The following is a 27,127-nucleotide window of genomic DNA, read 5'->3' on the forward strand; positions in this document are numbered from 1 at the left end:
AAAATAAATAAATAAGAGAACACATCTTCCAAATCAGTTTTATTCAACATAGATTTATAAATCCAGTCTTTACAGTGGGAAATAAATACATGTCAGGATAGGAAAAGAACGTCCAGCTTTGATGAATTAATCACCTGATCTCTGAGCAGATCAATTACCTGTGGTGGGTTAAATAACCAGGAATTCAACTCGCATACAGTAAGAGCAGCTTTATTCTCACAAGAACGTTAATAAAGTAAAAGTACAGTAAAGTACAACTATTTCTAAAAGTGTGTCTCTATGCCAGTCATTAACTGTCCGACCAACATCTGGGTCGCTTCCGCCTTTGGTTCAGAAGCAGAGATTTGGGAACTGAGGTTCTGCTTTGCTTCTGGTACCGTTCACCCGGTCGGTACTGAACCTGTCCTGATTCTTTCTGAGCAACGTTTCCTTCTGCTCCTTTAAAATGGTGAAGATTCTCAGTCATCCAGGTCAGAGTCAATCCAAAAAAGTTAAAAACAATCCACTGGACTTTGTTTCCACATTTGAAGACGTTTTGCTTCCCATCCAGGAAGCTCTTTTCTGGCTGTTTCAAAACAAAAACAAGGCTTTGTTTGGTATAAAGCCTGGAACTATTTCTGACATTTTGAATTGAAAAAGGTTCCTTTTTGAAACTTCTGTTCACTTCTTCATCGGCCGCAGGAGTATTTTTGGACTTAATATAAGGTATTTAGATATTAGACACTTAAAGGGGAATGCCGTTTCTTTTACATTGGGCCCTTGATTTTACGTTATTCCATCATGTTCTACTCACCCATACACACTCCGCTTTGTTTTTAAAAGATATAAATATAAAAAATATAACGGCGGATGTCTGGGGGACAGTGATTGGCCTACATGTTCTGAATGCTGGCGTACCATAAAGAATAAATTATGAACAGTTTAGTTTGAGCCGTCAACTCGTTGCCCATAGGGTCCAAATGACACTAAACTGTTATAGGTGAGTAGAACATGATGTAATAACGTAAAAACAAGGGCCCAATGTAAAAAAACGGAGGTCCCCTTTAAAATAAGATAATGGAGTCATTTTTTGTATTTTAAATGTAGATAATCCATTTCTTTTAATAAAATGTCCTACTTTTTGTTCAAATAAGGGGGAATAAACAGTTTAAAAAAAAAAAGTACATTTTTATAGTGATTAAATGAGGGCCCAGTGGGGGCCCGATTTATTACTGTGACGGTTTAGATTTGGTCCAGGGGCCTCGAGTTTGACACATCTCTGAGTCCCACATCAAACCAAATGCTGTGGTTACATTTAGCAATGACTTTTTTTCCCACTGAGTCAAACCTGCTTGGTGTTTTATGCAGGGAAACTTTTAGCCAATCAGATGGTTAATGTTAATGTTGGAAAGAATTCAGGATTGTTGCAACATTTACACTGGAAAAATTATCTAGAAATAAGTGAAAATGTCTTAAATTAAGTGTATTTATCTTTAATCTGAGTAGGTAAAGGAGATAATTTGCCAATGGAATGAGGATTTTCACTCTTAAAATAAGATAATTAGAAAATATGTACTTGAAATAAGACAATGCAGTTGTGTTTTCTTATTTCAATTGTAAATTGTCTTGTTCCATTGGCAAAATGTCTCTTTTACCTCCTCAATCTAAGAACGAATGCACATATTTTAAGAAAAAATGACTTATCAATTTGTTGATTTTTTCCAGTGTATCAGTCTGAACTTACATTTTTATGAAGTTTCCAACAATAATAAAACAAACACAAAAAACTAGCTCACAACAAACATGTAATCGATTAAACCAGTCAGTAAATTCAGATTTTTTTTTAACTATTGTTTTGTTTTGCAGTTTAAAAAAAATGAAACTGTCCAGAGAGCTGTTCTAAACGAAATTTCTTTTTGTTTTAAATTTGTGTAAACAAAACGACAAATAAATCTGTCTAAGTCGAACTTTTAAAACCTGAAGAGCAGCTGAGGTTTTTCCGAAAAAGGTTAAAAAACAATCCGCTGGACTTTGTTTCCAAGTTTGAAGAGGTTTCATTTCACATCCAGGAAGTTTTTCAATTCAATTCAACTCAATTGGACTCAGATTTCATCTTTGAAAAACCTACAATGCAGCAATTAAGGTGGTTCCTTCCCGCTATCATCGCAACCCCTTTACAGGGGAACAGAAGACCTTGCCCATTCAGCCAGGCCAACAATTCCCTTTACCTACTGATTTTACCATAAATATTATAAGCAATGCTCTCCAGAGTAAATCAGAGAATAGTTTCGTCTGCTGTCAGTTAGAACTGGTCAAAGTTTAGCCTCTGAGGTGAGTCAATCTTTATCAGTGCAGATGGAGCGTCTGCATGGTGCAGCATGAGAAGAAGCGATGTTATTTTTGTGTCGCTTGATGCAGAAATTCTGTATCAATAGCTGCGTTTCCAGTGTACTGCTCAGAGTGTAGTTATCGAAATAAATGTTTTTTCGCATTACGTTCAGCACTGTACATGTTACTACTGGGAGGAACGACAAAACAATGGGAAGTAGTGAGAGGATGATGGAGCAGCAGGTTTTTTACATCCATTATTGGTTTAACAAATTTATTTCACATTTAATTTTGATCACATGTCTTATTAATTGTGAAATTGTGTTTTTTTTTACATTATCCGAATATCAATTAAATTTGCCGCATATTTGATATGAACTCGTAGCTAAGGAAGCATGTTTTGTCATGATGGGTATCAGGGAGGCCCAATATGCAGAAGACTGACGACACGGATGGAAAGTTTAACAGAGTTTATTGGCAAATTCACACATATAATAAAGACTGATGCAATGGTTCTGGGCTGGGACCGGTTCACTGGCGTCTGTGAGAAAGACAGTTTGGTTAGCGAAGGCTTGGTTGAGACTTGACTGATTGTGTTCAGGTTTGTACCTTGATGAACGTAGAGGAGGCTTTGGGAGCGGAATTGTTGGGTCCGGAGAAAGCTTGGGTTGGCAGAGTCCTTAAGCTGTTTCAGCGTCTTACTTCTAAAGGCTGTTTTGACCTTGGCTTGTGTTTCCAGCTCGGTATCCAGAGCTGCTAGGAAATCCAGAGAGTGAGTCTTCAGGTTTGGCTCGGAGGGCTGGCTCGGCAGGTTAAGCTCTTGCAGAGCTTCACAGGAGAAAGAACAGGAAACCTGGAAGCAGAGACAAAAGGGTTAGAATCCAGGTTGGACTCAAAGGAGACTTGGTTCACTAGGGATCTATGGCTTAAGTGCTAACCAACTGATTAAGACACTGCGGCGTCGAGGCAAGGTCTGAAGGCAGCTTAAGTAGTCCAGGTCCTCCAGATGAAATCATCAGCTGCAGGTGTGCAGAGCAGCTCAGCAGGGAGGATCCAGGGCGGACTCTCCTGGAGAAAAGGTGTATTTCTCCAGCTCCCAACATGTTTAAAGAGAATATTTAAAGAGTATGCACAAAATAAAATGAGTTCAATGCAAACATGATCTATACATTTGTAGAAATGTCTAAAAATAATTGTATTTACCCTCAGTTTGACCTAGTAAATAAGATGATTGGCTAATGAAATGAGTATTTTAAGATAATTAGATATCATGCACTTGAAATAAGCGACTGCAGTTGTTTTCTTTCTTATTTTATAAGTAAATTGTCTTGTTCCATTGACAAAGTGTCTCACCTACCTGCTTAATTGAAGAAAAGAATGCTATTAGTTTAAGAAAAAATTACTTATCTTTACATTTTTTGCCGTGTTCACTGGAAAAACGATCTAGAAATAAGTAAAAATTTCTTAAATTAAGTGTATTTACCCTTAATTTGAGTTGGTAAATTAGATAATTTGCCAATGGAATTAGTGTTTTTACTCTTAAAACAAGATATTTAGATAATATGCACTTGAAATAATACAATGCAATTGAGTTTTCTTATTTTAAGTGTAAATTGTCTTGTTCCATTGGCAAAATGTCTCTTTACCGCCTCAATCCAAGAACAAATGCACTTATGTTAAGAAAAAATGACTTATCTAGATTTATATTTTTTGCAGTGTTGGTCTGGATTTCTTTCATAATCTGTTTGCATATTTCATCAAAAGGTGATAGGAAGTTTTTAAATGGTTTTTGCTTTAATCTAAATCTTATTGAATGAAATCATGACTTTAAAAATATTTTGTGTCAGATCTGGTTTCCTGATTCCTTTCTTTTCCGCTTTGAAAACTCTTCAGACTCTTTCTCTCTGACTGGAGCTCCATTGGGGGTGTGGAGGAGGATGGAGCGAGGCGGGGAGAGTCCTGTCGCCCAAGGTAGTCCTGAGCGGAGGGGAGGCAGCCCAGACCTCAGCGGTCTCCCACCACCAGGAAAGAAGAGCCGACTGGAGCTCAACGGGAGCCCCACAGGCCCACGAAGTCGCCACAATGGAGCCCCATCTCGGCCCCTAGGAGGTAACCAGAAAACTCACAGAGAAATGCAATCAAGTGGTAATCATGTGTTTTTTCTACATTCAAATACTTTAAATTGGTGACTTACAACAACATAAATTTAAAGAAGAAGTGTCGTAAATGATTGAAACACTGCATGATGGTTTTTAGATCCTTTCTTTCTGCCAGAAGGCTTTAGCAGTGTTGTTCTCCAAACCCACAGACAGTCGCTGGCTGAGCTGGGAGCCACATGGGCTGAGTTTGGCTCCCTGTTCCACGCTGTAGAGCTGAGAGCCTTGAGCTGTTAATCTATAAGTCAGGAGGGAACTGTATAACACAGCCTTACCAAATAAAGGAGATTGCTCCATATAAACAAGATTTATACAAGTCACTCTGGATTATCGATCCCCGCATTAGCTGTGAAAGTTGTTTCCTCTTGGTTGCTATGTTGTGTTTCCAGTGACCTTGACGTTGGTTACGTCTTAAACATACCAGCCCAGGAACATATTGATACAGAAATGCATCAATATGATGGTGAGATGGGAGATTGTCTCCATACAGCAACAGCCATCACGTCAATTCCCTTAGCATATCACCAGCTTTAGCTGCATTAATGAAGAACGACCTGGAGAGCTTTGTTGGTAGAAACACAGGCAACCTTTCTCAGGGATTTAATGTCCAGCAACTTTTAATTTGGAAAAAATACGTCAGAAAGTTTGAAGAATTGGTCATCTGTGGTCAGTGTGAGGCTCATTCTCCAAACATTAGCTTTAAGACATAAATGAAGGCACATGATGGCACACACATAGTACAGCTAGGTTTATTGTCATTCTTTAACTGAAAACTAAGCCTCCCAAAGACAGATCTACAGTAGTAGCTATCGAGAATCCCCCCACTTTCCTTGATGGGCCCTTGGCTGGTCCCCTACAATTCCTTTTTAAACATAAATCTTTATACTAAAATATTCTTTCTCTCATGATTTGTGGACATTAAGATCTAAAGAGAAGCGTCATCTCCTGGCTAAACCCTGTAATTCAGTGAAATCAGAGTAAAACAATATGCCATCCAGGCAGTGGTGCCTTCAGAAATGTTTCATTGAGGGGCCAGATGGGGCTACTAAAAATCTTTGGGTGGCCACTGAAACTAAAAGCCACAATTTCCAGGTTTTAATCTACTATTGTGTTAAACCTGCCTGTAGAAATCATAAAGACTTCAGTAAACACCTCCTCATATCTTGGTTTTTTAATGTTACGTCGCTGGCTGTGCATAATGGGATGAAATGCTAAGCTGATGCTACTACAATTTACACTGGTGAGTGGGGTGGGCATTGAACAGTGTGGCCGTGGCCACCCCTTGGCCACTGCACGCAGGAAAAGGCCAGTGGCTGGAAGTTGGAGGGGATTTTTCTTGGAGCTGCAGGGAAGTGGGCTGCGATTCTGCTGGCGTTTCACTGGGAAGGGCCATTTTGAATGGCTGTTACTAGGGGTGTAAATAATATTCGTTTTGTATCGATGCATCGATCCATGTTTTTTTTTTTTTTCCTCCAGTCTATTTTTATCCATTTGCTCCTGGGCGTAATTCTCCTCCCGTGCTGCGGTGGCGCTAAACCTATTTTGCCCTCCTACCTCGCTTCCTGGTTATACTCTTACAGCAGTGTGTTGCAGTGAGCCTGATGCAGACATTTTTAAATTATGCTCAGTATTGAAGCGTGGTCTGAGCTACACGCTGTGGGTCTAGATACGGCCGAGGCAGCGAAGAAGTGGGGGCGAGTTTAGTCCGACGACGGAGGGACATGAGGGCCAAAAAGGGCGGAGATCCAGGTGGAAAAAGGGTCCCAGCGTTCTCACGCACCTCGCTCTTCTAGCGGGTCAAACTTCACTAGTTGTTTTCCGCAATTTCGGTCATAAAAACAAAACAAGCCGGCCTCCTGTCTGCTGCGCTGTCTGCGGTCAGCTAACAGCGGTCAGAATGGAGTATGGACCAGACAAACTATTATATTCTCCCTAAAATACCTGTTCTTCGTAGAAAATTCAAAATACTCCCAAAAACTACATCCCCAGATAACCTTTGAAACAATTCCCTTATATCTAGTTTATTTTTATTCCTGTCTAACTCTCTACGCAACATCTCTCTTTCCTGAGTATATTTATTACATTCTAAAAAAATATGTTGGACAGTTTCTCTGGAGCCGAGGTATTGCATTGAACTCATTACACTGATATTGTGCAGTATTTTTGCAGTATTTTTTGATGCAACTTTTCTACTTCTGTTATTTGCTGTTGTTTCCAAAGAAAATTCATAATGATATTACAGCTTTCATTGATTTATTCCAAACTTGAAACTTTGTTTAGCCTCTAAGGTGTAAAAAAAAAAAAAAAAAAAAAAAAAAAAAAAAAAAAAAATTTAACCGATTAATTTAATCGATTAATCAAATCGAATCGAATCGTGGTATTCTTGAGTATCGAAAATAATCGAATCGTTGGGTCAGGAAATCGATACTGAATCGAATCGCCATGATGGATGTGATTTACACCCCTAGCTGTTACCGTATAACGCCAAACCACGCTGCAGAGACAACATTCACAAGACGCTAACCCTGAGTAATAACGTCATTGGTTGGAGCAGCCTCCACAATTAGCACAGAAGTTAGCAAGGAAAATCTTATGAAACAGAAAAGTCAAAACACGTCTATGATTTTTATCTTAAATTTCACATTTCAAGCAGATATTTTGATGTTTTAAGTTTTTAAAGGTAAAAAAACGTTGTACTCTTGCTAGCTAGCTGGCTAGCAAGCTAACAGTATCAAAACAAGATTCCTATTAACTTCCTAGCATGAAACGGGAAAACATCCTCTGGTTCTAATCGGTATTTTTCCTCAGCACCCGTTTGACACCTGAGGTGTTCAGTAAGTTTCTAAGAGCCTATTTAGAGTCTAAAAGTCTCTGCCAGACATTGCGGTTTCATGCACACTTTGTGACCCTCATGGCTTTCCATATTTGCCGGACTGAAATATTTTCCACTCTGGTAAAGAAAACAAATGGCCACTTCAGCATTACTGAGCTGCTTAAGATCAAATCATGCAGGTGATCTCATACGCAGACGATTATGTGTTTTTTTTTTAATGTCTGCATGTTTGGGTTTTGGTGCTACATGTAGCATCACAGCCTTTATGTCTACAAATAACGTAGCTTATATTGTAAAACAGGTTGTTGTTAAAATTTTTTTGCAGAATTTCTTCAGCAGATCAAAGTCCTACTGGTGTTAGAGGTTCAATAAAAAAAAAAGAGTTCTGAGTGTCTGTGAAAGATTTTCCAATGTGATTTTTTTTTTTCCATTCGGATGCATTTGAAAGAAAAATGTCTGGTAATATCCTGGATTAATTTATGCCCCAGTTAAGAAAAGATGTCATATTTTAGTGTCTCTATTGGCAGTTATGTCTTGCTGTAAAAAAGGGACATAGAAGGTTTTCTTTTATGGCTGCTTTCTGGAAATTTTGACTAAAGCCTTTTCATAGAGCTCATTTTTAAACGTGCAGCACAATGATGAAAACCGATCAATTTATTTGACGTTATGTGGTTTGTTTCAAATTTATGCTGGAATATTCCAACATTAGATCTTTTTTTTTCTATTTTGTTTGAGCAAAACAAAACCGTTTCTGTGGGTTTGAAGAGTTTGTGAAGACAATCCTTCTGTGGTTAAGAAGAGTTAACAAATCAGCTGGAGGGTCAGGTCCGACCGCTGGGAAACGACAGAATGAACGATAACACGCTAAGAAGAAGAAGAAGATGTGGATGGAGGATGGCTTGTGAGGGAGAAGGACGGCGTTTCCTGCGCTCAGAGGAAGCCTGGCTTGTTATAATGACGGGTTGACTTTGAACACAGGAAACTCCATGTGTCGCCCCCAAAACCGCACTGCTGCTGCAAGGATGGGGGCCAAACGCACACATGTAGGCTGCGCCACCGAAGTGCATGCGAGCTTTAGTACGCTGCAACACTCAGAACCTGCCAAAACACACAGATCTTATTTTAATATCACCATTCAATCATATTAGAGGGATTAGAGGTTTTGAGGAAACATCACATCATCCAAACCAGATCATCCACTCACAAGATGCCGGAGAAGACAGGCTGCTCTGGAGACGGAGGGAGAGGAGCGCCGGTCGCAGAAAGCTGCTCCGTGTTGACAGTTATATTTCCCTGTTGGGGAAAATTCACTTACTTCAATTGGCTCGGTCCTCCAGTGTGTAATTCACTCCATGAGAGCCTGGAGGATTGGGAGCCGAGTGATTAATGAGGAGGAAATAGAAATATCGGAATTGACTGATTAAAACAATGGAGGAGATGGATCAGGGTCTGTGGGGGGAGGGGGGTCCTGATGCTGTGTTAGTGTGTGTGTGTGGCCATGTGGGTGGGTTTGCTGGCCATACGGTAAAATAGAAACACTGTATTATTAGAGCTGGGACGCTGCCTAATGCTCCCAGTGCATCATTTCTTCAGGGGACTTTAAATAATTGCAAGTTGACACGTGGCCCAAAAAAAAAAAATCCTTTCAGGAAAAAGGTCCAGACTGGAGAGAGAGCAAAGAAGAGGAATATCTGGATTTAGATCCGTACAGGGAGCAAAGCCCAGGAGGAACAGGCAGGTTTCTCCTCTATCTTCATTGCACTTCAGCTGTTCCACTTTCCAAACAAAGGATTGAATGGTTTTCAACCTAAAGGGAAAATATGTTGCTAAAGTAAAATAATTGCGATTCATTTTGAACAAAGTCCCCGTCCTCAGAGGTCACCCAGTCACAGCATTAAACAGGTCGTCTGGGGGAACCAGAGGTTTGCTGAAGGACAAATGACAACTTTAAAGCAGAGAAAGGCTCTAAAACAATGTCTCTGTCTAAGCACATTGCAAAACTTTGGCAAAATAATAGTTCCATTGGCAAAGTGTCTCCCTTACCTCCGTAAATTAAGAAAAAATGCCCTTATTTTAAGAAAAAATGCCTCATTTAGATTTCTATTTCTTTGAGTGCCAAGTTGCAGTGTATTCTCATTATGAGTTCGTATGAAATCGTACGAAAAGTTATGCACCGTAATTTCGTACATTTTGGACGTTTTTTTCGTCGTATGCGCATCTGACGCAGCATTCACGAATCTAGAATATAAATTACCATTAGCCCTAACCCTAACCCTAACCCTAAGATATAAAACAGCAAGCAACGCAGTTAGAGACATGAATAAGTGATTCTTGCACTGTTTTTCCCATTTTTACGTCCGTCCGCGGATCACCTTTTTTTTTCTGCCAGCGCATGCGCAGCGCACTGATGTGTTTTTTTGAGGAAAAACGTCCAAAACGTACAAAATAGTGTGCATAACTTTTCGTACGATTTCATACGAACTGATAATCAGAATATGTTGAAAGTTGTCACACTTAAAAATAGAAACCCAAGTAAGTAATTTTTTTCTTAAAATTGGTGCATTTTTGATTGAATTGAGGAGGAAAGTAGGACACTTTGCTAATGGAACAAGACAATTTACATTCAAAATAAGAAAAATCAATTGCATTACCTTATTTCAAGTGCATAATGACTTATTATCTTATTTTAAGAGTAAAAACACTCATTCCATTGGCAAATCATCTTATTTACCTGCTCAAGTTAAATGTAAATACATTTTATTTAGGACATTTTTACTTATTTCTCAATTGTTTTTTGCAGTGCAGTGACACTGGAAAAAATCTAAATCTAAATAAGTAATTTAAAAAAAAAATAAGTGCATTTTTTCTTGAATTGAGGAGGAAATTGAAACACTTTGTCAATGGAACAAGACAATTTACATTCAAAATAAAAAATAACAAATAAAATGTTTCATTGTCTTATTTCAAGTGCACATTATCTAATTACCTTATTGTAAGAGTAAAAATACTCATTCCATTGGCAAATCATCTTATTTACCTACTCAAATTGAGGGTTAATACACTTAATTCAAGACATTTTAACTTATTTCTAGATTGTTTTTGCAGCTTAAGAGGCCTATGTTGACTGTGAAGGTGCTGCAGAGGTCTGCTGCTCAGGTAGGATAAATTAAATCAACAGGATAAGTTAAACAGGATCAGCTAAATACACACAGGGCTTTTGCAGGGGAGTGGAAGGAACAAAGCAACTATTTAGGTTCTGTTCTTAGAAGGACTTTGTGCAAAGAAAACCATTAGAAGCTTGACCACAGCAGAGAAGGTGTTCTGATTAAGACCAGCTTTCATCCACATGCAGACACAACGGTGGGAGCATTATGCTGTGGGATGCTTTCCTTCACCAGTACCAGGGACTCTGTTCAGGATTAAGGCCCCGTCCACACGAAGTCAAACCCTGGCCTAAATTCACAAATTTTTCACCAAACCAGCCTCTCATCCACACGAAGCCGGCGTTTCGGGGGTCTGTAAACTATCTTTTTTTTATTCAGCCTTCAGAGTGGGAAGATTTTGAAACGCCGTTTTCGCGTTTCCATCTTTAAGCTCTAACGGCATTTTTTTTCTTACACGCATGCGTCATAGCGTCGCCTCTAAACACGCATGCGTGACACAGTATCACAACAACAATGGCGCCGTACTGTGTTGAATGGTTGCTGCTCATGCTACTCACCCTGCTGTCGGGCTTACAACAGAATCTTCTTCTTCTGGAATATCTCCAGGAAGAACAGAGCGGTTTTCCGGTTTGGTTGTTGTATAAATATTACTGCGCATGCCCAACATTTCGTTGCCTGTTTTCGCCTATTTTTGCTTTGTCACCACAGCGCCACTTACAGGCCTGGCATATATTTTGTAGCGTTTTCATGCATTCGTGTGGACGATCACATTTATTTTACGTCTCTGTCTTTACGACAAACGTTCTGGAAAATATTAGCGTTTCGTGTTCGTTTTGACTTCATGTGGACGGGGCCTAAGTTTAATTTATCTACACTTGGAATCTACAGTAAAATGGTTTGTTCCCCTGTTAGAATGGCCTAGTCCAAAGGTCTGCAACCTATGGCTCCAGAGCCACATGTGGCTCTTTGGACCCTCTGCAGCGGCTCATAAAGTGGCTAAAATGTATATAAAGACCTAAATAATGTACTACAAAATAAATACCAGTCTTAAAAGCTTTAGTGTTTTTTATAAGATGGATAAGAAGGACATTAAAAGAACCAGAAATATGTTTTTAGAGTCACTTTCCTTTTAATTAGCTTGGAATTTATGTGTTTTAATATTATTTTAAAAGATAAAATACATACATTGTTGGTTGTTTAAGATGGCAACTAATTTCCTATACTAGATAATAAAAAAAACAAATTGTTTTTCTAAAATGTCATCTACTTTGCGGCTCTAAAGAGGTCAGACTCAGAGCAAAATGGCTCTTTGGATATGAAAGGTTGCAGACCCCTGCCCTAGTCAAAGCAATGGTTGTCTGCGTCTGTAGCAGTGGGTTGAGAAGTCATCAGACACTCTGGAGGTTGTTGCTTTGATCCAAACTTTCCTTACTTAGACACACCAAACATTTTGCTGCCTACTTGAGGAAAAGAGCAATATGTTGTCGGTATGACATTCAGATATTTTCCAGATCATTTCTACACTGGAAAAAATCGAAATCTAGATAAGTAATTTTTTCTTAAAATAAGTACATTTGTTCTTGAATTGAGGAGGTAAAATAGACATTTTGCCAATGGAACAAGAAAATGTACATTTAAAAAAAGGAAAAACACAATTGCATTGTCTTATTTCAAGTGCATATTATCTAATTATCTTATTTTAAAAGGAAAAATACAAATTTTAATGGCACACTATCTCATTTACCTACTTAAAATAAGGATAAATACACTGAATTTAAGACATTTTGACTTATTTCTAGATCGTTTTTGCAGGGTGTTCTTTGATCTAGGAGGTAAACATTTTGCCAATGGAACAAGAAAATTTGCGTTTAAAATAAGAAAAAATGCATTGTCTTATTTCAAGCGCAGATAATCTAATTATCTTATTTTAAAGTAGTTCTTTAGTAAAAATACTCAGTCCATTGGCAAACTATCTCATTTACCTGCTCAAATTAAGCATAAATACACTTAATTTAAGACATTTTTACTTATTTCTAGGTCGTTTTTTCCAGTGTGATTGGTCAGATTTGGATTTTCTTCTGTGGCCCTGCGGACCAGTGATGGCTTTTGTAACGGTTATTAATGTCCTAATGAGAGCAGCCGCTCTTATCACGGTGGCTGTTTTGTATATTGGTTTTGCATGTCTGTTAGAGGAGTCGCTCTTATCTGATTGGCTGTTAAGCAGCTGGATGGTGTTTTTTTCTAACAGCAGTGGAAAAGGTTATTTACTCTTCATCGCTGTTTAATGAAAGCACATTTAAGGTTTTTCAATGCTTAAAAATACGAAAACGGATGCAAGCGTTGAAGGAAACGTCCTTGTTTATCTAACTTGTTGTCCTCCTCAACAGGTCTGATGATCCCAGTCTTCTGTGTGGTGGAGCAGGCGGACGGAGGGCTGCAGGGCGATGGCTGCGAGGGAAGAGAGGAGCATGCTGAGTTTGTCCTCGTCAGGAAAGATATTCTCTTCTCCCAGCTGGTGGAGACGGCGCTGCTGGCGCTCGGCTACTCCCACAGCTCGGCCGCTCAGGCCCACGGTCAGTCAGAGAGTCAGCATGCGTCTGCATCACGTTCAGAGCGTCAGTCTTTGATTAACATCAAGCCCAGATAAAGACACACTGCAAAAAATCTAAATTTGCCAATCTAGATAAGTCATTCTTTCCTCAAATAAGTGCATTTGTTCTTGAATTGAGGAGGTAAAAGAGAGATTTTGCCAATGGAACGAGACAATTTAAACTTAAAATAAGAAAACACAATTGCATTGTCTTATTTCAAGTGCATATTATCTAATTATCTTATTGTAAGAGTAAAATTACTCATTCCATTGGCAAACTATCTCATTTACCTGGTCAAATTAAGGGTGAATACACTTAATTTAAGAAATTTTTACTTATTTCTAGATCGTTTTTGCAGTGCATGATCCTGTTTCTTCACTGTCTGACATTGAATCAATAAATCAACAAAATCACATAGAGGCATAAAACACTTCAGGTCTGAGTCTCTGAGGTTTTGGTAGGAGAAACATCTCATCTGTGTGTCGCGGATGGATCCTGGTTTTACGAACTGGGATAAGTTGAGTGGGATGTCAGAGGTCAGACTCCAGACCTCCAGAAATGCAGCAATACCTCTGACTCATACACATGTTTGTCAGGGGATTTTCAATTTTTTTCTTTAAACAATACTTCTAGTGACAGATATGATTATGAAACCTGGATTATTTTAATTATTATTCTCATATTAACTCATTAAGTTTATTTAACCATAATTCGAGTAGGTAAATGAGATAGTTTGCCAATGAAATTAGTATTTTTATTCTTAAAATAAAACAATAAGATAACATGCACTTGAAATAAGACAATGCAATTGTATTTTCTTATCTTAAATGTAAACTGTCTTGTTCCATTGGCAAAATCTCTCTTTTACCCACTGGGAAAAATCAAAATCTGTATAAGTTGTTTTTTTCCTCAAAATAAGTGCATTTGTTCTTGGTTTAAGGAGGTAAAAGAGACATTTTGCCAATCGAACGAGACAATTTACACTTAAAAAAAAAAACAAAAAAACAACTGCATTGTCTTATTTCAAGTGCATATTATCTAATTATCTTGTTTTAAGAGTAAAAATACTCATTCCATTGGCAAACTGTCTCATTTACCTACTCATATTAAGGGTAAATACACTTAATTTATGAAAATTTTACTTATTTCTAGGTCGTTTTTCCGGTGCCTCTTCAATACAAAAACAAATGCATTTATTTTAAGAAAAAATGACTTATCTAGATTTCGATATTTTCCAGTGCTACACCTAATAGCAATGGCAGTTTTTGCGTCAATCAATAGAACTAAATTCTGGGTGAGAAGAAAGGCACACAGAGCGTCTCAGTTTATTTATAGAGCACCAATACTCAGCACATTTCATCTCAAGGCACTTCACAGACAATTCAACCTGATTATCCAGTCAGATTGGTTCAAAGTTTTCTATCACCAGATTGCATCGTTGACTCTTAAGCAATCCCTCACACTAAGCATGCTTGTAGCGACAGTGGAGAGGAAAAACTCCCTTTGAACAGGAAGAAACCTCCAGCAGAACCAGGCTCAGTGTGAGTGGCCATCTGCTGAGGCCGACTGGGGTTCAAGGAGACAGAAGCAGACAGGCAAAACGATCTATAAATACTTTCTGTGTTAGAAAAGGTAACGATAAACTAACTCCTCATGTGGCTCTGCGCGCCGGACTGGAGTTGTGACAGGCAGACCGGGCCACAGCCGGCTACGCTCTACCTCTTCTATTCATTCTAGCTAATCTGAATCGTTAAATTCCATTTGGAGAGCGAGATCATCTGTGGTAGCAGCACTAGACATCTTCCAGGCATGGGAGGAAAACGCAGCAGTTCAGCGGACAGGAAGAATGAATGGTAGCCGGCGCGCGCGAATGATGTCATACACGCTCCGCTTTGTTTTTAAAAGATATAAATACAAAAAATATAACCGTGGATGTCTGGGAGACAGTGATTGGCCTCCATGTTCTGAATGCTGGCGTACCATAAAGAATAAATGATGAACAGTTTAGTTTGTGCCTTCAAGTCGTTACCATAGGAAGACGTTACTTGATATAACCTAACGGAATATCTTCAGAACGGCTCCAAATGACACTAAACTCATATGGGTGAGTAGAACATGATGGAATAACGTAAAATCAAGGACCCAATGTAAAAAAAAACGGTGTTCCGCTTTAAGTACTTTTTAGAAATATCCGGTAAAAAATGAACAACTCATCTGCTAAGAACATAAGTGATAAGTTTACTGAAACAAACAGCCATTAACATCTTCATCATTTCTAACCTCCAAATGACTTAACTTTCCCACTGGCCAAAAAAAAATTGTTTAAACTGGGAACAATCGTCTTTTAGAGGTGGTGGGAATGGCTCACTGACCCGTGTCTATTTAGGTCAAACAACTCGGCAACTGATTCGCGTTACAGTAGCCTTTAAATGGTTTGGCTCCATTCGGCATGCTGCGGGACACCGTACCCGGGTCAACCCACTAATTTACATGATACCGTTGTGCGCATAATATGGACGTCAACACACTGCGCTAGTCTGATCTAGAAAGTAAAACAACTCTGTTTACATTCGATAATAGAGAGAAACTATAAAGCACACTGACTACACCCAGGCTTCATTCAAGTTGCTCTCCATTGTTTACCTTCCTGATTTCTGTCAGACTGACGATATAATCAACTGTAACCCAGCATGATGGGGGGTTAGACCAGAGATGGCAAAAGTACTCACTTTCCGTACTTGAGTAAAAGTACAGATACTTGTGTTAAAAAATACTCTGGTAAAAGTGGAAGTACTGATTAAACTTCTTTACTCAAGTAAAAGTAACAAAGTACAGGCTTGTAAATTTACTTAAAGTATAAAAGTAAAAGTAGAAACCACTTTTTTCATGCCGTTGCCTACATTTTAAATGGATGTCTGCCAATAGGACTAGATCTCCGTTGTGTTCATTTTCAATCATCTCGTCGTCCATGCTACTATGCTAACGCCACCGCCACCAAGCTGCAATGATTTGCCGCCAATGAATACCGCCGAATCTGTCGATTCATCTTGTAGTGGTGCGTCAAATGCAACGTAGATTCCCATCCAATTAGATTGAATTTGGTATTGATGACGTGAAAAATAATAACGGTAACTCCATTGAAATGATTCAAAACTAAAGTAACGAGACAATTTTTTAAAATGTAAGGAGTAGAAAGTAGGGTGACCATATTTTCATTTGGGAAAACCAGGACACCTTGGAGCGGGGGGGGGTTGTTTGAAAGAACAAATGTCTCATCATCGGGATTTGCTCTGTGATCAGAGGAAATGTTACTTGGCGCAGAACAGTGGGGAAAATTGGAAGTTCTGTTTAATATAATCCAGTCAGTGAATAGTTCCGTCTGAAATGAATGAAAACAGTTGTTTTAATGGTTATTGAGTCAGATATGTGGCGGTAATGTTTGATTTATCTGAAGGTTTTTATCTGTTACTGTGTAAATGGGTTTGGCTGGAATTTAAGGACAGATTCTAATATATCTGCTGGGTGGGAACTATAAATCTGATAGTTTAATTTTTTTATTGTTGTTTTGCATAATATGCTTAACTAAGTATTTTTTGTTGTTGAATATTAGAGATTTTGCAGATATATTTTTATACATACATTGTTTAGATTTACTTATATCTTTCTACCCCTTTTATAGAATAGAATAGAATAGAAAATCCCTTTATTGTCCCACAATGGGCAGATTTACAGCAGCAGAAAGATAATTGAAAATAGTCACACAAATGTGGACCTTAGAAAAATGTATAAGAATAACATAATACGGAAGAGTTAGAATATGAACAATAAAATACTGTAAAGTGTTTTAACAATATAAAACTGGAGAATAAATAACCAATATGCAGCTATGGACATTTTTACAGTAATAGATATTTGAAAATAGCAGCAACATCAGAGATGTGCAGAATGACAGCAGCAGGTTATTTAACTGACTAAGGTTTCTATCATTACATTTGATTTTATTTGCAGTGTTGGGCAAGCTACTTGTCCAGTATAGTGAGCTAAGCTATCAGCTACTCAACAATAAATTAAGCTTCACTACACAACAGCTACCACCTAAAGAATTATAGCAAGCTAAGTTACACTAATGTGTTAAAAGTAGCTTAACTACATCAGAAGCTACTTAACGTTGTACCAACCTAATGTCAATTCAAAATGAGTCTGACACACTAGTTAAAATATTTATTAAAGATCAGCCAATGACATATCACAGTGTAAACATTGCTTTATGATCAGCATATTAAAATAAAAACTAAAGTAATTACTAGTAGACAAACTAGTAAACAATCTGCTGTTATTAGAACCAAATTAAAGGTACTGTGTAGTGTTCTACACACCGAGACATGGCTATGAGTTTGCATTCAATGGACATCTCTAGGGAAAACAAAACCCTACAAAAGACCTCAATTAAACAGTTGATTCAAGTAACAAACAAAACTGTTTACAAAAGAAGGTGAAAAAATAAAGAAGCTAATTAAGAGATACATATATATGTCTCACCATTTAATTTAATTTCTACCTACATATTTATTCATTGTATTTTTGGAGGCAATTAATTGAATGCTTATTTATTTATTTATTGAGCATTTATTTATTTATGTATTTATTTTATATACGGTAGAGCTGTTCCTCCATAAAAAATCTTATCTGTGCACAGCCTAAAAACAGATTTATGTAAACATCCTGTCAGGTAAACTAGGCCATGAAAACACAATATGGAAGTTTCACTACTGCTCTCTAATTAGAGTATCTTAGTGGCACATAGATATGGGAGAATTATCCTGCCATAATGCAAGAGCACATCATTTCAATTTGAGAAAAGAATTTCATCTTCTTGCTCTCAGAACTTATAATGCTCACACTCAAAACATGCGCTCTCTCTCAAATATTTTCTCTTCTCTCTTTGTTTCTTCTCTTAGATTTTATCCTTCTTGCACAGATATTTTCTCCTCTCGCTTGCCTCCTTCTCTTCGCGCACAAACCGCGCTCTGTTACGCTCGCAAACCCGTAGGCTCTGCTTGCGGATTTGTTTTGCTCTCTCAGACTGCAGTTGGATCGTTGCCTAGCAACCTTTCCAGCCAATAGAACGACAGCCTCGGAAAGGGTGCGCTTGTTTAACCCTACTGAGTGTGCCTCCGCTACTACGCCACTTATAAGAGCGTCAGCTGAAACTGCTATTTACAGTAGCTTGTGGCTGATTGTTGTTTAGAAATAGAAAACCTGGTTTCATTTCTTAGTTTTGCCCTGGATTTTGTAGCGTTTGTGGACGCTACGTCGCTACTTGATCAAAACAATAACGTCGCTACAGGAAAGTTACTTGATAAATAAAGCAGCGACGCTACGGTCAAGCTACTGGAAAATGTAGTTAAACTAATAGCTTCGCTACATGTAGCGGCGCTACTGCCAATCACTGTTTATTAGTTCCTGCTCCCGGTGGTTGGAATCTTTATTCCACTCTGGATTCTTGTGAGTGTAGTCTTTGTTCACTTTAACTTTTAAAAAAAGAAATAAATAAACAAACAGTTTTGTAAACCTCGGTATTCATTCTTTTCCTGCTTTGTGTGTCAACTTTCACGGTTGCTAAGCAACAGAGCATACAGCGGTAAAACCCACCGAAGGGTGGACCTGTTCGAATTTACAGACAAAACTCTTCCGGCCTCCGTATTTTCAAGGACTTCGAAGGATCCAGTCTAGGTGGACTGCGTCCTTGGAGGATGCAGCCCAGGTTTTCGTACAGAGCCTCTGATTAAGAACAGGGCTGCCCGCACTGACGCGGCTCAGGGATTATGTCACACGGAGCGTCGTGCGCAGTGAAATCAGGACATTTCCTTACTTTCTAAAAAAAAACCCGGGACGCCCGGGACAGGACGTGAAATACGGATATGTCCCGGGAAATACGGACATTTGGTCACCCTATAGAAAGTACAGATATTTGTGTAAAAATGTAAGGAGTAGAAGTAAAAAGTCGCCATAAAAATAAGTAATAAAGTAAAGTAAAAATATCAGAAAAATCTACTTGAGTACAGTAACGAAGTATTTGTACTTTGTTACTTTCCATCTCTGTGTTAGACCAAGCTTTTTTTGTCAATAGGAAGCGAGCCAAATTGGGATTTTTAGCAGGTTGGCCCCTGTTAGAAAAATCAACGCTAACCTGCTAATTTCAGTGGGAAAGAAGCTTTAAATGATGCGATTCTGTTTGACATCAGTTAATTCAGTGTTTCTGAAACTTTTAACGCCGTACTTTTTGTTCCACCAACCATAGAGTTCAGTTACTAGTCTGGGCTCGCAGTCAGACTCCGCCGGGTCTGTGCTCGACTCCGTCTCTGTGGTCACTCGGCCACATCCCTGTGCTAATGACCTAAAAGGCATAGAGGATGATCTTTTATTTCCCAACTGTCAATCATTCTGGTGATATGTTTGCGTTAGGCTATCCGACATACTCGTCCCGTTAGCTATCATTTTCTGCTCACGTTCAGGCATATATCAGCGGTGAGCTACGGTTTCAGACGGTCATTGAAGCTCACCTTTCTCACCGCGGTTCTTTGAAAATGGCTGACGGTCGGAAGAGAAAAAGTGTAGAAAAGAAAGGCCTCAGAAGAGGCAGATATATCCCAGAATGCTTTGCATAGAGAGCTCACCTCGCAAAGCACTATGGGATTTGCTGTCACAGCGGTGCGCTGTCGCCATAGGCTGTCGGGTACCATAGGCTACTCGGCGACTAATAACAAAGATGGCGCATGCACCGTACAGTTGAGCGGGAGTTACGTGACCGACGGAGCAAAAAGCAGTGATCATCTGTCTGAACGGTCAGTTAAATGAGTTCACTCTAAAGTCCTCTATAGAGTTCCCGCTGTATGTGGACACCGTTAGCTTGTATGAACTATGAGACAGAGGTGGGTACTCGAGTTTGTGACTCGTACTCGAGTCGCACTTAAGTCGCATATTTAATGACTTCAGACTCGACTTAGACTCGCGACTTCCGACTTGTGAAGAATATTTTATTTTTTAAGTGTTTTTTGTTTTACTAACTTGACTGATCGCCACTCATCACAACGCTACGTGACAACGCTACGTGACATATAAGCATGTATTTTTCATTTACCAGTTCAAGATAATGATCATTCCATAGTTATAATAGCGACCTTTAAGCTATACCGTCTCAGTGAAGGAGATGAAAACACAAGGAGAAACAAGCAAGCACGCAAATTATTGTACTTATTTTTAATTAATCATATGATTAGAATTTATTGTGCGATTAATTTAATATTGCAACAGGCCTACTCTAGACTTGATACTTGACTTGGACTTGCAAAAAAATGACTTGTGAACATGTCTGCTATGAGAACAGCACGTTTTAAAGAGGTCGTGCACGAGGAGAAATTGAGAGAATGTTTTTTTTTTAAGTGGAGACGGCGGGTCTTTTTAAAAAATCCTCCATAATCCTTTAATAATCTACATGTAGCTGAAATACAACACCATCCTACATTATAATATCCAGAGTAATCATTTCATTATTTTACTGTAGATTTTTGGATGGATGGATTGACCCGGATGAAAAGGCCCATAGAACGTCTTTGATCAGGTCTCTCATTTGACATTTTTTCTTAGCAGTTAGCAGGCAGTGCACCTAACAGATAAATACATGTTTTTATGTAGTGCTTTTTGCCACTCCCATTTCTAATGCCACCCTGGGAAACTGCCTTACAGAAATCTAAAAGCGGTCTCCAGTTTGCCTGAGGTGTTGTTTCACATATTAAAGGTACACTATGCAACCGGTGTTGATTTTCCAGCGAGGCTCCCCCCAGAGGGCGAAAGTAAAAGTGCACTGTCGTAAATATGCACAGACGCGCGTGACGCGCCGCAAACGCACTGCTGCTCGAGACGGAAAAATTGAATTTTTGCTGCTCGACGCGCCGCGTCAACCAATCAGAGAAGCTGATCTGGGAGCTGGCAGGGAGAGAGACACAGCACTGATGATCAGAGCGCTATGATCACTCCTCTTAAACAGTTTATTGAAGCCTAAATTAACTTAAAATGCAGAAATCTGCCGGCAGAATATGTTGGCTTTTATTATCCTGCTGCCTGCAGTTTGGATTATTTAGATGCAAAACACCTACCAGCTGCCGCGGTGAACCGCGAGGAGGCGACCCGGCCAGAGGCTGCTGATGAAGGGATTCCAATATAGCTGCAAGGCAGAGAAAGGACAGTGAAGCTCCGCCCAACGCGCGTCAGACACACTTTTGCACCGCGCAGCCAGAGCAGCAAAGCTGCTTCAGCCGCGCGTCAGAACTAACTGGTACAAGCAGCAAAAATGAAGCAGCAGACGCGATTTTGCTGCTTTTGCTGCGTCCGGTGTGAACGTAGCATAACTGCACAATGATCGCCACTGTGCTAGCAACGAGCATGCTTTTAGCTGGGGGGTGTAGCAGTTCTCGCCGTAAAGCAAGACCGACTCTCGCGAGACTTCTTGCGGGTCGGTGCTCCTGCAATTGCAAGTGCGGTATTTCCCCCACAGACCACCAGGGCGGCCGAGAAAACCTTTGTTCAACCTGAAATGACTCATTTAATCATCCAAAACGTTATGGAACACATTAATTAACTGAAAAATGTTGCATAGTGTGCCTTTAATCCTTACCGTAAGGTTTACGCTTTCTCACAAGTATCATCAGTTCATGTAACCGGTACTGTACTACAGAAATATTAGAGGGAAACTGAAACATATCCAGCCTCTCAGCGCCTGTCTCAAAGCTGCTAGTACAGCTCAGGATTGAAAAATGAGAATGGCTTCTGACAGGACAGCATCCCTCTCATAGGCAATCTGAGGAGTGTGTGTGATGTGAAGCGTTGTGTGTGCAGAGCAGACACCGTTACAGTGGCAACAAGCACCAAAAAAATAATGCTTAAAAGAATAAAACGCAAAAAGAGGCTGTGAAAGTCGTTAAAGTCCCAACAAAGAGCTGGACAGGAATGTCCCCGAGAGACGAAAATACACCGCGTGTGTGGAGTGAGCGTGTGAGAATGTTTACGAAGCAGAGAAGAAGAAAAACTCTGTAATTTATTGTCGCACACATGGTAGTCATTGCAGCAGGACAGTGTCGTTAACTGCTGTCTTCTCTCAAGTATGCAGAATATTCCATCTGGAGAAGTTGCCTCACATGTTATAAAATGGGACAACGGAATGGGGGGGCAGGCTGAGGTTGGTGGGGGATCCCCGTGTGTGTTCATGCTATCCCAGCCAGCTCAGTGCATCTGCTCTCTGCAAACATCCCTTTTTACACTGCACAAAATTCTATTCTAAATCACTCATTTTCTTTCTCACAATTACGTCATTTTTTCTTGAAATGAGAAGGGAAGTGAGACACTTTGCCAATGAAACAAGACAATTTACATTTAAAATAAGAAAAAACAATTGCCTTGTCTTATTTCAAGTGCACTTTATCTAATTATCTTAAAAGTAAAAATCAATGGCAAATAATCTTATTTATCTGCTCAAATTAATGGTAAATACAGTTAAATTAAGAACGTTTTGCTCTTTTCTAGGTCGTTTTTGCAGAGTAAAAAGGTCCATTATTATTGAAAGAAAAGAAAGTGTTTAGAAGGTGGAAATGTGAAAAAAAAGATGCAATTCAGGAATAAAATTTTGAAAAAAGTTTATTCTAAATCACTCATTTTTTTTCTTACAATTACTGCATTTTTTCTTGAAATAAGGAGGGAAGTGAGACACTTTGCCAATGAAGCAAGACACTTTACATTTAAAATAAGAAAAAACAATTGCTTGTCTTATTTCAAGTGCATTTTATCTAATTATCTTAAAAGTAGAAATTATCATTCCAATGGAAAATAATCTTATTTACCTGCTTAAATTAATGGTAAATACACTTAATTTAAGACAGTTTTGCTCATTTCTAGATCGTTTTTGCAGTGTAAAAAGGTCCATGATTAATGAAAGCAAATAACGTGTTTAGAAGGTGGAAATGTGAAAAAAAAAAATGCAATTCAGGAATAAAATTTTGAAAACATTTTGAAAAAAAAACATTTTGAGAATAAATTTCCTGTTTTCTCAAATAAAATTTTTCAAACTGTCTTTTTCAGTTACTGTTTTATAACTTGCATAATTTCCACCTTGTGTTTTTTTCACAGATCACATTCCAATAGAAAAAAATCTAAAAGAAAAATTAATTTTTAGAAAACAGCAAAGTTGCTCCAAAAACCATTTTAAAACATTATTCAATTACATTTTCCCAGTTTTTTAATTTACAAACCTGTTCTTTGCCTTCAACACTGCAAAAAAATTGAAATCTAAATAATAATATATTTTTTAAATTAATGCATTTCTTATTGAATTAGGAGGTAAGCAAGGCACTTCACCAATAGAACAACAAAGTTTAAATTTAAAATAAAAAAAATAATTTCATTGTCTTATTTAAAGTGCATATTATCTAGTTATCTTATTTTAAAAGTAAAAAAAACAACAATTCCTTTGGCAAATCATCTTATTTACCTACTAAAATTAAAGATAAATACACTTAATTTAAGTCATTTTTTATATATAATTCTAGATCGTTTTTTGCAGTTAAATGATGGTACAAAATTTACTCCATAAATTGGTAAAGAAAACATCTCAGAGTTGAAAAGTTCAGGTTTCTAGTTTATTTGTCAGTTTTTTTTTCTTGTTTTGGTCACCACAGGTAATCCCTTTATAACCCTTATCTCTCCACCCCAATAACCCTGAAACAGGCACAGCTGCCACCTCAGATTCCTCCCAAAGGTCCTAAAACCCTGCAGTGCAAGTTACTCTAGACTTTATATCATTTGGCCTCTAAATAGTAAAAGAAAACAGTTACGTTTAAAAGTGACGTCAGACCGCAGGCGTGGAAGAGATGCTGCGGTGCAGAGCAGGCAGATCTGATACACTGGAAAAAGGATCTAAAAATAAGTAGAAATGTCTTAAATGAAGTGTATTTACCCTTAATTTGAGTAGGTAAATGAGATAGTTTGCCAGTGGAATCAGTATTTTTGCTCCTAAAATAAGAAAATTAGATAAAATGCACCTGAAATAAGACAATGCAATTGTGTTTTCTTATTGTTAGTGTAAATTGTCTTGTTTCATTGGCAAAATCTCTCTTTTACCTACTAAATCCAAGAACAAATGCACTTATTTTAAGAAAAAACAACTTATCTAGATTATATTTTTTTCCAGTGTACATTCAGCTATTGGCTGCTATAGTTTTGCTATGAATCCTTCATAGTTCTATGATTTTCACGCAGATCTTTGCAACAAGAAATATAAAATACAAACTTTTTTTTTCTAGTTCAATTTAATTTCCTAAAGAAAACAGCTTGTTGTACTACACACTGCAAAAATTTAAATTAAATGAAGTCAAAATTTCTAAGAATAATTGTATTGTTCTTTGAATTAAGCAGGCAAGTAAGACAATTGTCCTTTGGAATAAGATCATTTATGTTTACAAAAGTACAAAAGCCAAAATAACTCCCTTATCTTATTTCAAGTGCCAAATAACTAATTATCCTATTTTAAGGCCATTGGCATATCGTGACATTTACCTGCTCAAATTAAGAGCAAATACATTAATTTATAATAGTGCACTGCAAAAAATCTGAATCTAGATAAGTCATTTTTTTCTTAAAATAAGTGCATTTGTTCTTCAATTGAGGAGGTAAAAGAGACATTTTGCCAATGGAACAAGACAATTTACACTTAAAATAAGAAAACACCATTGCATTGTCTTATTTCAAGTGCATATTATCTAATTATCTTATTTTAAGAGTAAAATTACTCATTCCATTGGCAAACTATCTCATTTATCTACTCAAATTAAGGGTGAATACACCTAATTTAAGAAATTTTCACTTATTTCTAGATAGTTTTTGCAGTGTGGGGAGTGCACTGGAAAAAAATCTAAATCTAGATAAGTTGTTTTTTCTTAAAATAAGTGTATTTGTTCTTGGATTTAGGAGGTAAAAGAGAGATTTTGCCAATGAAACAAGACAATTTACACTTACAATAAGAAAACACAATTGCATTGTCTTATTTCAGGTGCATTTTATCTAATTTTCTCATTTTAAGAGCAAAAATACTCATTCCATTGGCAAACTATCTCATTTACCTACTCAAATTAAGGGTAAATACACTGAATTTAAGATATTTCTGCTTATTTTTAGATCCTTTTTCCAGTGTGTTTGGCCTAAACTGCAAAAAATAGCTAGAATTAAGTTAAACTTTCTTAAATTTCTTAATCTAAGACATTTTCTGCTTATTTCTAGATTGCTTTTGCACGGTAAAGTACACTGAAAAAAATAAAAATCTAGATAATTCATTTTTTTTTTTTTACAGTGTCCTGTCTGGCAATGTGAAAATAAGAATAATTGTCTTGATTCCAAAAAGAGCCCAACAGATTTTACTTTCACAAGTGGAGCAGTACGGCAATTGCCATATAGCTCCACTTGTTTCATGCATATAAATTGCTTTATTATAATTATGCAGGCAGTTTTACAGTTTATATGGACACTGAAATGTAAATAGAGCAGAAAAACAGAAGAAGAAAAGGAAAAAAAAGAAAAAAAGAGAAAAGATGAAAAAAAGAAGAGATAGAAGGGAGACAATGACAAAACATTTTCAGTCTGCCTTCTTTCTGTCTCAAGTCGTTTTTTTTCTTAAATTAAGTGCAGTTGTTCTTGAATTGAGAAGGTTAAGGAGACATTTTGCCAATGCACTGCAAAAACGATATAGATATAAGTAAAAATTTCTGAAATTAAGTGTATTCATCCTTAATTTGAGTAGGTAAATGAGATACAGTTTACATTTAAAACAAGAAAACACAACTAAATTGTCTTATTTCAAGTGCATATTATCCAATTATCTTATTTTAAGAGTAAAAATACTCATTCCATTGGCAAACCATCAGTTTAACCTACTCAAATTAAGGGTAAATACACTTAATTTAGGGCATTTTTTACTTATTTCTAGATTGTTTTTCCAGTGTAAACCAGAAGTCACTGATTAGCGGACCGGATTTCAGAAATTTCTGCTCATTTCTAGATTGTTTTGCAGTTTAAAGTAGATTTTTCACTCTTTTTCTGAGGAATTTCTACATTTAATCCCTAAATGTAAACACAAATATGTTACTTTCTACTTCCTACTTTCTTAAAATGATCTCACTGTTACTGATATGCAACAAAACAGGGAGAAGAAGAACACTGGGAAAAATCTAAATCTGGATAAGTCGTTTTTTCTCAAAATAAGTGCATTTCTTCTTGGATTGAGGAGGTAAAAGAGACATTTTGCCAATCGAACAAGACAATTTACACTTAAAATAAGAAAACACAATTGTATTGTCTAATTTCAAGTGCATTTTATCTAATTATCTTGTTTTAAGAGTAAAAATACTGATTTCATTGGCAAACTATCTCATTTACCTACTCAAATTAAGGGTAAATACACTTAATTTAAGAAATTTTTACTTATTTCTAGGTCGTTTTTCCAGTGAAGAGAGTCTGTCTTGTTGGAGCCTGGTTAGTTTATAGGAAAACGCTGATCTTGCCTCCACTCACTGGTTAATGGTCCATCGAGTTAAAAATCGTTGTGTTTTCTTGAAGCATGTATTTGTTTAATGTGGGCGAGTTTCACTCGGTTTTATTCCTAAGTTGACAAAGAAAAAAACGTTTCTTCTGCAGGTTGTAAACTGCAGGGCTGCAGTTAAACAGCCGCAAAAACAAAACAGTGAGGCAGACGTTATCCTCCACCAGCGACCCAAGCTGAACAGTGCGGGAAGGTTTGCTCAGAAGAGAATCCTGATGGAGACGTCGGCTCTACATGAGCAGAATGTCACAGCTCTGCCTCCTGCAGCGTTCACCTCCAAGCCTTAGAAATGATCTGAACTAATACAAACACACGCTGCCTCTCAGACAAAGCACCCTGTCACCAAATCCTCCCAAACTTCTTCCAAATAAATACATTTTTTTTCCCCTTCCAAACAAGCGTTTATGTTAAATGAATAATTTTTGGCTTAAATTATA

General features: G+C 37.7%; 1 protein-coding gene across 3 annotated transcripts in view; it reads left to right on the plus strand.

Moving 5' to 3' along the window:
• Positions 1-27,127, plus strand: part of satb2 (SATB homeobox 2) — a 117,643-nt gene that overhangs the window by 24,430 nt on the left and 66,086 nt on the right. For all 3 annotated transcript variants that reach the window (XM_038301954.1, XM_038301955.1, XM_038301956.1), the window contains 2 exons: positions 4,201-4,416; positions 12,848-13,033. In XM_038301954.1, coding sequence (XP_038157882.1) covers positions 4,245-4,416; positions 12,848-13,033 — 358 coding nt within the window. In that variant the 5' untranslated portion in view covers positions 4,201-4,244. The remainder of the gene's footprint in view (positions 1-4,200; positions 4,417-12,847; positions 13,034-27,127) is intronic.

This window comes from Cyprinodon tularosa, unplaced genomic scaffold (assembly GCF_016077235.1).
Source record: "Cyprinodon tularosa strain WSP-4 unplaced genomic scaffold, ASM1607723v1 ctg479, whole genome shotgun sequence".
NCBI lineage: Eukaryota > Metazoa > Chordata > Actinopteri > Cyprinodontiformes > Cyprinodontidae > Cyprinodon > Cyprinodon tularosa.